At 43.3% G+C, this 10444-nt stretch overlaps 1 protein-coding gene across 2 annotated transcripts in view; it reads right to left on the bottom strand.

Annotated features, from left to right (window-relative positions):
- SULT4A1 (sulfotransferase family 4A member 1) overlaps positions 1–6023 on the bottom strand; it is a 32166-nt gene extending 26143 nt beyond the window's left edge. For both annotated transcript variants that reach the window (XR_004167459.2, XM_031597219.2), the window contains exon 1: positions 5760–6023. Coding sequence is in view for 1 of the 2 variants with exons in the window: in XM_031597219.2 (XP_031453079.1) it covers positions 5760–5928 (169 nt within the window). In the remaining variant the exon portion in view is untranslated. The remainder of the gene's footprint in view (positions 1–5759) is intronic.
- Positions 6024–10444: the final 4421 nt, after the last annotated feature.

A 10444-nucleotide genomic window follows, 5' to 3' on the forward strand; every position in this document is an offset into this window, starting at 1 on the left:
ATAGTCACCACTATTAGCTATGCATTTTTGCCAGCAAACAAGAACCTGCATGTTGTGCTTGTCAAAATCTGCACCAGTGGAGGTGACCCACTGTTGCTGTCACCACTGCTGAAATGCACCACCCAGCACCTCACTGTGCTCACATTCACTGTTTGGCCTCCATAAACGTTCAGCAAGCATTGATGAGTGCCAGTGGGTGCCATTTTTTCTGCATGGAGGAATTCAATGACAAACCTTTGCTTTGTTGGCACTTCCATGTCAGATGCCATTTTGTCAGACTGCCCTCCTGCTGTCATCTGTCAAATGACAATAAAATGTAACAGAATATAGGCAGGAAGGCTCGACCTTTACTGCTATACCACCATCTACCCTCATGGGCCAACATAAAACAGGAGGCATTTCTTTTGGAGCAGTCCTCATATAACAACAAAATTCTTGGGAAGAATTCCTTGTAAGAAGACTGGAAACCAAGGCAAATCAACTAATTTAGCACAAACGTCCATGTGGAGGGTCCTTGCTCCCTGAGGATCTTCAGCTACACAGCATAAGGCCTTCTCAGCCCTGCCATTAATAAGGGTAAACCTCTGCGACCCACTGCAGCTATCTCACTTCCCTGTGTCTGACAGCTCTCAGTCCATAAACTCCTATAGACAGGGCATAACCTCAGGCAACCTTTCACCCTATTTCCTCTCCTTTATGTCTGCACAAATCAGGACTGACTGTCAGCATTGTTGGGCCTGTGCATGTCTGGCTAGGTGGGAAGAATCGTGTTCCTCGTGTTCACGTTTGTCAGACTGCCACATTCTGGGGTAGCAACTGGAACATGTTTGCCAGTTAGGCAGTAAGCCAGGACTCCACAGAAGTACAGCATACTATGCCACAGCTGGGTGTGCTCATGGGTAGGCACGACAGACGCTGTGAGTCCCTGAAATAGCATGTAATCACTGCAGCTCTGTGCAGATCTGTCACCTACTCACTGACTGCTATGGCAGGTAACTGCAGATACATTAGCTAGTGAGTTAGATGAACACGAAGTGTAGGATGCACCTGCAAGCATAATTTATGCAGAACCATGCAATCCTAGCTAAGGAATAATACTCTCTGTGTTGAATAAGGGTGTTTTTGTGCAGTACAATAACACTCAACCAGCAGGACTGGTTCCTACTTCAGGTATGTGCCTAACAATCCTGTCAATAAATTGTATCATCTGAGGACAACAAGTAGGGTGGGATTGCACAAGGCAAAGATTTCCACACAAAGTAGAGTTGTTTGGTACACTTTCTTTATAGTGTATTAAATTCAGATATTTTTCTAACCTATTTTTGTAACATGGTCTCACAGAGTTAAACAGAAAATGAAGGGGAAGAAACAAGTGACCAGAGATAAGAAGTCCCCGAACAAATTTTCACAGCTAGAGGAAAAGTACATGCAGGTGCATCCCTCCTTTTGTCTCAAGTATAATAGTTTGAGCACTGACTCTGATAAAGACAATGCTCATTTTAGATGCTTATGAGCAGAAATCTGCTGATTTTATGTGGAGAATCAGATAGGTGAGAAAAATGAGGCTTACATTGAATGCTCTATATCTGGTTCACAGTCCAGAGATTTCCTCCACTAGTGTAACTGCCAATGGATCAAAGAGCTTCCTCCTATAACTGAAAAAAAACCATGGGATGCATAGCGACCCTAGCATGGAAAGAATAATGGAGATTATGATATGAGAAAAATAGGCTCTTGAAGAATGTACACAGAGCACCAATATTTGACAAGTGAAAGGGAACAGACAGTACAATAAACCTGAGCTCCTCCTAGTCAGAAATGGCAACGTCCCAGCAAGAGAAGATGCTGCATTCAGGAGCACTGGAAAGAGAAGAGGTTAAGCGAGTGGTAATCATGCAGTGGGAGAGGCACGGGCAACTGGAGCACGCAGAAAATCAGTGATGTGTGCAACACACTTATCAACAGATACAATGAGAAGCGACCTTTTTCTGTACATACAGATTTAATTTAAGAAAATAAAATAGTGGACAACTCAAATGAACTTTTTCTGGTTGACTTCATACAAGACTGAAGGTAAATGCTAAGCAAGAATTTGAAAGATAAGAACATACGCATAGGAAAGTTGTTCCTGAACTGATCTGCAAACTCACTGTTGGCACTTTATAAAACCTAAGGCTTATAGTGAGCCATCATATTCCTTCAAGTCAGTGGGCAGTGATAGAAATACAGCTTGGCAAGGAAAATTCAAAATGCTATCTACAAAAAGACAGACCTCCAGACAGGTGAAGACCATACCCAGCGCCTGCATTCCATACCAGACAATGAGTCAGAAGAGAAAGAGTCCTCACTAACTGACTGGACTTAAAGATGATGTCTGCCACAAGATTTCAGAAAATTATTTGGCAAAATAATCAACGCTGGAGAGACAGCTTTGTTAATAATGTAAATAGTTCACTTTAACAAATAGCCAATTTTGCAAAAGGCATTAATCTGTGGGCTCTGACCCAAGAACGCACAATGCATATTCCTTCAGAACAAATGCAATATTAAGAAAGCTAGCCACTGCATACCACTTAGGAGTGAAGCAAATGGACAGATCATGTACACTCAGAATTTGGCATTGTAAGGCATGGCAAAAAAACCCTAAGTGAACATGGAGTCACTACTCTATTTTAGGCATGGGTACAATTCCACTGGAATCACTGACCTTAGCCAGTAGATGAACTAACTCTTGGCCACAGGTCATTGTGGAAATACCACGAAAGAACTCGCTTCTTCATTAATTTTATACTTTATTAAGTTCATAGAGAAGAATTTTAATTTTCAAGCAAGGTACGAAAACCCCACAGGATGAGAGGGTTCAAGGAAAGCTATTACAGATGCAAAGTGTACTTCCTCTGGAACAATGCATCTCATCTGAGAAGCAATCTGTTGTGTGAGCTCCAGTTATTTAGTGCTATATAGAATGATATTACTATACACTTGCAGCTACCATAAATCTCAATGAATACTGTTTAGTTCTGCCTATTCTGTACTACAAAGTTGCATGAAAGCTTGACTTAAGCTTTTCAACAGAGTAGACGCGCATCTGATTTTAAACTGTGTACCATGACAAAAAAGTTTCTCTATAATTACTGTTCTAACATGTACATATGTAAATGCATACATGCACACTGACATTTACATACGTCTGTATGTAAATGAGCCTCAAGGTCTTATGTACAAGTTTCTCCTAGTCCAGCACCTACCAAAAGTTGTTACCATTGATTGGGTGCAGGTGTTAGGATTAATTAATGATACAAGGAGAATCATTATTCAGGCCTCCATCAGTGGAAATTACATTAAAGCAGAGTAATTTTCCATTAAGCTTATCACATTACTCCCAGTAAGGCCACTGGAACATTCAATTTTCTGCCATTACTGGATCAGCTTCTTCCTTCCCAATGTACCAATGTAATTATTTCCATGAACTCATCCAAGTTTCCGTCTCTCATTTAGGGCAGACTCATCCAGTCTTCCAGAGTATGTCTGCAAAATGGTACATGTGCTTCTTCATCAGTCAGATAAACCAGCACACGGTCAACAGCTACTGATGGAGCCTTCTGATTTTACACTGGAATATTACTCAGGGCTCAGTAAGCAGGAATTCTGGTCTCCCACATTTAGCAGAATGGCTTGTTAGCATATTCTTTCCATAACTTGAGCAGATGAAAAGCTGGTGAAACAATAAAGAAAATTCATTTTCATAACAAATGCTTTCCATTCAAGTGATGTGAAATAGGTGCATTTTTCTCTTCTTAAATTTCTGTTGTTCTGCTTTACATTTAAAGATTCCTCGAGAATGCCAACGTATCTCACGCCAAATCCATGGGATTAGTATACTTTGTGCACAAAGCATGTTTTGTAAAACTACTTTTTGATCACAAAAATTCTCATCACCTCCAGTTAATGGGAAAATCTTTCTCAGTGCTTCTGAGAGACAGGAGGATGGAGCTGTAGTTAAGGTAATAGAGAAGAATATGGAGTTCTGGATGTACTGTCTGGTTTTGCTGTAAATTTTTTGCATGACCTTGGGTAAATCAATGAGAAATGACATCAGGACTGTCTAACTTCTGGTGATAGTCCTGTCCATAGTCATCAGACCCTTTCACAGTTGATTCAGAAAGCCTAAATAAGGCACTGAGCTGTATGCCATGTAGCATCAGCAGACAATGCAAGCTCTAAGAGTTCCAAAAGCACTCAGGCCACTTCAAGGTGAACTGTTTTCTCCCGGACACTGCAGACATTATGGCTGTGTTTGAGAGCCTTTTTCCATGACAAGAACACCAGATTCCTTAAGACCCAGTCTAAATACTCTCCTTCCTGGCAAGTAAAATACTCTGGCATCCATTTTCATTCTGGGGCCACCCTCTACCTCCTCCCCACACCACTGTAGCTCCAGCTTGGGTATCCAACTCTTAGTCTTCTATCTCCTTTGCTTTGAGGCTGCTTATTAGTTACTTTCTTGTCATCCTCTAGCTCTGTAAGCAAGCAGGTGCCTGTCACTGACCTCAGGGCTGCCCTGAGAGATCTGCTATATTCATAAAGTAACAGTAAACCACATCTGACTCTGCAAGCTGGCTTCCCATAGCCAATTGCATAGCCATCAGAGCTAATCTATTGCCAGGTGCTGTATCAGTGCTATTTTGTGCCTGAAAACCGAGGTTAGCTGAGGATATGTAGCAATGTGCCAAGCTGGGTGCTGTACTAGCACAGGAATCCAGCTTCCCAAAGCAGAAATTTTAAAAGTAAAAGAACTGTGTTCTTTCTGCACTCTGCATGCTAAATATGTCTTTAAAAGAACAGTATGTCTGTGGCTGTCTCCTCCTAATCACAGCATTTCAGGGACCACCCACCAGCCCATAACTTGTCCCTGTGCTGTACTGATGGATGCTTGGTGCATCCATCAAGCTTCAGATAGTCTTTAAGAGCACCGTTAGTAATGAATTACAAAAAATAAAAGTGAAGACAAACATTTCAAACTCCTTGAGAAATGGTAATGTAACAGATGCTGCATTTTTGCAAATGTGCATCTTTCCGAGGCGGCACACCAAGGGGAAACAGAAAAGAACCATTTTTACAATGAACAGCAAAACGATCACACCTGGTCAGTAACTCATGATACAGGGGTATTTACAGAGCTAAGATCAGTCACCTCCAGCAGACTTTGAATTTTCTAGAAAGAGATCGTCCTATTGCCAGGCAGTCGCTCAGGTAAAGAACCTGCTCGCTGCTGCTGGCGTCACCAGGTGCCTACAGAGCTACCATATTGCTGCCTCTCTGCAGACAGCACCGTACCCACGTTAACTCTACTTCAGCATCTTCGCACGTTAACGGGGAGGGTAAGAAGAGAAGAAATACGATATGTGAAGCAGGAAGCGAGGAGGAACGCACACCGGTGGATCCGGCAGGGCTATCTGCGGCCAGCCGGCGCAGCCACAATGCGCTCGGGGCACATGTTCGCAGCCGCCTCGGGGAGGCGGCACGGCGGGGCTGCGGAACAGACGACAGGTACATCTGGTCACGTCAGGAATAACGCGTGCCGTATCCGTTCCCACTGGGCGGCCCTCTTCGCGCCTTCACCCGGCGGCGGACGCCCTTCCCTCGGCCCCGGCCCCACCTCTCCCCCGGTGCCGCCCCGGGCGCGGCGTTCCTTCCCGGCCCTCAGCGGACGGTCCCCGCCCAGAGGACACCCGCTCGCCGCCCGCCCGCCCGCCTACCTGACTTGGGGTAGGTGACGATCCAGACGTCGCTGTCCCTCACCGGGAAATTAGCGATCTCCTCCATCTTCCCCCTGCAGAAGGGCGGCAGCCGCACCCCATTGTACTCGAAGTACTTGCTCTCGAACTCCCCGGGAGTGCTGGGGGTCTCCGCTTCGCTTTCCGCCATCCTCTTCCCTGCCGGCCGCGGCGGGGCGAGATGCGGCGGCCCCGGGCGCTCCGGCGGGAGGGCGGGCTGGCGGCAGCGGGCGCGGCAGCCGCGGCCCCGGCACGCCCCCACGCCCAGCGGCGCATGGGCTCCGCGCGCGGTGATGTCATGCGCGGCAGCCGCAGCAGCGCCGGTGAGGGCCGCGGGGGCGCTGCCGTCTGTCCGCCCGGCAGGGGCACGGCGGCGGCGGGCGGCAGGGCGCGGAGCGGGGGCTCGCTCACAGCCCCTCGCGGGGCGGGTGGGGTCTGCCCGTAGCTGCAGTAGCAGCCCTAGCTAGGCCCGTCGGCTGGCGGCTCGGGTGCGTAAGGCCTCCTGATGCCTAACAGGAGAGTGGAAAAGGTTCATTCTCTGCTCGGCTGTTTTATACTAAAGAAATGGCGAGTGCTGTAGCTCTTTGGTCTGCTATGGATAAAAGCCAGTAGTTCAGCAAGCGCCTCTTCTGGACCTCTCTTAATTCCAGAGAGGTCAGTAAAGAGTTGAGGTTTTAATTTGCTTTTTATTAGCTTCTAATGTCTATTTTGTTTAATGGTGTTGCTAGTGATGTTAAACTGTACTGTTCTTTGGAAGCTTTAGATGTGAAGTGTCTGCAATAAGCATACGGCTTAAAAAGAAGTAAAAACAACAAAGTAGTACAGGAGGATACAGTGAAATGAAAAATACTTTCAAGTACTAGGAGAGCAAACAATAGCTAACTTCAGTTTAGCACACTGAGTTGTGATGAGCAACCAGCCTTGTCAAGCTGTCCCTAGTGTAGGAGCACCCTCCAGGAAAACAACTGTGCAGATGGCTGAGAGCAGGAACTGATCCCAGCTTTCCTTCCTTCACTTTTTTCCCCCATGGTGTGTAAGTCAGTGCTTTGACTGTAGTTTATTTGTTCTTAACAGTAATAAATGGCAGATGTTAAAACTGTAGTTACAGCAGCTATGAACAGTTCATCGAAAACTATTATAAGAAACACAGTTTCATTCAATGAAAATCGTTTGCAGCGTTGCATCCATTTGAAAAATATATGTATTTAGAGAGAGCAATTCACCCCAAAGTCAGTAATTGGTTTGCAAGACCTGCTGTAGAAACTAATGCTATATGTTCAAGTCTCTGTTATGCCAGGTATGGTTATCAGACTATTTCTGCAATGTACCAAAAGTAGAATTCTGTAGGTGTCAAAAATAACTTTTCCAGTTTTTTTAAAAATACATATTCATAAAAAGAGGATTGGAGCTATTATCCAAGGAGCTGCTTGGTATTCTGTATTCAAGATAATATGGTGAACTCAGAAGTGGTTGGAATTCCGGAACTGGTGCTTCTTTTTCTCTTCCCTATGATGTTTTGAGTGGTCAAACATCTTCTTTTCATTCCGTGCTTTAAAAAAAAAGTTCAAAACTGCTGTTTTCTACAGAAAGCTGAATTGTAGGATTTTCTAGCTAATCTTCAAGGCAGAATTTAGTTAATAATGTTTTCTGATGAGTAAAAGCATTGTCATATTGCTAATGATTTCAAAGCCCAACAAAATAGACGAAGACTTGGATTTTAGTCTCTGTTGCTATTTATTCAATTTTGTTTCTGGAACTCCTCACTTAAGCCTCAAGTGTGCATATTTTGCTTATATATCACATCAAAAGTTCTTCATTGACAATGGAAAAACTTTTTCTGTTTTCTCCTCAACAGAATTTGTTCAAATGTATCTCAGAGTAGAATCTCTTTAGGCAGAGCAAAAAGCCAGGCAGGTATTGCCAGAAGGGACACAGCAATAATCGGAGCATCTTTTTAGCAGTGGATGTTTCCAAATGAAAGAGCAATTGGAGTTCAAAGTGACTGAGAAACCAGGTGCCCTGTATTAACTGCACCTGGCAAGATCAGGTACAGTTTATTTGTTCTTAACAGTAATAAATGGCAGATGTTAAAACTGTAGTTACAGATTCCTAATATAGGCATTTTGGACCTACAGTGTGCTACTTGCACAGCTGATGTGTGCGTGTGGATTTATACATGCTGGAATTACTGCAAGTGTATGGCTCATCTGCCCAGTGCTTACCCAGATCTGACATACAAGACTTGCTGGAAATTCAGACTGCTGAGCTACAAAATGCATGGAAGCATGTCAATGGATCACCCTCTGTATAACATTAGATAGGACTTGGAAAATGAGATTTTAGAGAAGTAATGAAATGCTTCGTTGTTATTTTTCAGAGAAAAGATTTCATTTTAAGATCAGAAAGAAGTATTTAATCCTAGAAACAGATTGGCTGTTCCCATGCTGTTTAAATACATCTGTGTTTTTGAGGTCTGTACCTACAGAAAGTACTCCCATAGACTCCTGAAGAGTCAGGAGATATGTCCTTGTCTTTGCTATTAAAATTTGTCTGTTTATCACATGAAGCTGTTGTGAAGAACATCCTTATCCTGAGGGGTGTATGTGTACTGTTACAAACAAAAATAGTCGTGGTTTTCAAAGTCTATCTGATGAAAAGATAAATTTGGCAGTGTTCTGCCTTACCTTTATTAAACCCTTGTAACAGCAACCTGCATCAAATTTGGAGATATGAGGATATTCAGAATGGAAGAGTTCAAAGGAATCTAGACTGTTGGCACATGTTGGAGTGCCAGCTGTTGTTTAGATTTTGACATCAAACTTATCAACGCTATCGCAGGTATTAGAAGAGGCAAATTTAGTGAGATATTAATAATGGTACATAATACTGTATTAATGCAGCAAAAAGCTGTGCAGTAGTTAGATGTTTATAAAACATTGCTTTTTGCTAGATATTTATTAATGTTCAGTGTAGAGATGAGTGATAGTCACTTGGGATTTGTGCACGTGGTCTTAGTACAGCATCTTAATTATTCCAGGGAATGTGGCTGATCATTAGTTGGTCTTGGTTTTTGTCTCTGGTATCCATCAAGGAATGAGGAGTGAGTGTGCTGGCTGCATAGCCAGGATGATAAGAAATTGGGTCTCTTCTTAGATTCCTGTCTCCCCATCCTTCAATTTTCACCTCTAAAACAGTGGAAGTACTTACAAGGCCATGTAAAAGAAATCTCTCATTACTTAAGTGCAAGATTCAAGGTCTTTCTAGGAGGCAAAGATTGATGCAAAACATATATTTCTGATGCAATCCTGATTGATACAGCCAGAATGCAAGAGTTTCTACTTCTCCAACGTGTTCATAAGTGATACTTGACAGAACCAGTTGCTCAGTGTCCCAGGTTGCAGAAGACCAGCCAGTGTTACATTTAAAAGCAATGTAAGTCACCTGGTGCTCCACTGAGGGCAGGGTCTTACAATATTACATATTTCACAATTATAAAGTGCTTATGAGATGATAATGTGCAGAGTTTCAAATTTAGCAGACTTAGATCATGAATACACATAGACTTTACGTACAGTCTTTATTCTTAGTACTATGCTTCCCAGCAGGCCACACAGGAGGATGTGTAGACAAGATGAGCCTGTCTTACTGTCAGTCTAATCAGTGTGAGGAAGCATGTGATCACTTTGCTGATGAGTCATATGCATCGAGCTTGAAATGAGGGCAGGGACATAAAAGGCATGTGAGTAAAAACAATCAGCATGCTGTGCTATCACCTCAAATGCAATGTACAAATGCAAGAGGTGCACAAATAATAATATTAAGTGAGTCAAAGCAAAGTTCACATGAGAAGATGATCAGGAAACAAGTTAACACTGCAGATTAATGGCTTTGCTTTTCTAAAACATCAGAATTGCAGTTTTGTGAATTACATCCCCACCTCTCTCCAGCTTATGTAATGATAATTCCGCCGGGTAAGAGAATATGGGAATATCATGCATATGTGAACTAGCCATGCTCTCAGTACTTCCCTAGAGGGCTATAAATTGCTTTTGTGATCAGCATATTTTCAGCTCTGTTTTATCCACCCAGAATTTTGAACTTGGTGCTATTTTTAATACAGTTTTTATTCAAAAGAGTGCTGTTGGTAGATAACTCAAGGCACAAGTTTGCCTGGGTCTGAGCCATAAGAAAAAACAGTTTTCTACTTCATCTGTTCTGTGTTTCAGTGGAAACCTTCATAGAAGCCATGTGACCTGGTAGGCTCAGTGCTGGGACTTAAGCTGCCACGGGTGTGCACCCACTGTTCTGCAGCAGTCAAACCATCAGTGTGATCTGCACTGTCTGGACTGGAAGTAGGGGAAGGGGTGGGCACAGAGTAGTGCTGTGTTTTCCTCTGGTGCTGTTTGCACACACTCACTCACAGTGAGATCCGTGCAAACTACACATGGCATGTGCTTGTGCTGCTTGTTGAGAACAATGCAGTGATTGCCAGTGCTAATATTTCAACCAGCCTACCTCATGGCATCTCGGAAGAAATCAGAACCTATGAAAAATTCTGGATGAAGGAAGAGTGTTTACCAAAAAACGGGCAGATGAGCACTCTTTTTTTTTTTTTTTGTCAAGACAAATAATATGGCACTATGCTTACTTTATAGGGAAACACTGTC

The sequence above is a fragment of the Phasianus colchicus genome, chromosome 1 (genome assembly GCF_987193195.1).
Source record: "Phasianus colchicus chromosome 1, bPhaCol1.hap1.1, whole genome shotgun sequence".
NCBI lineage: Eukaryota > Metazoa > Chordata > Aves > Galliformes > Phasianidae > Phasianus > Phasianus colchicus.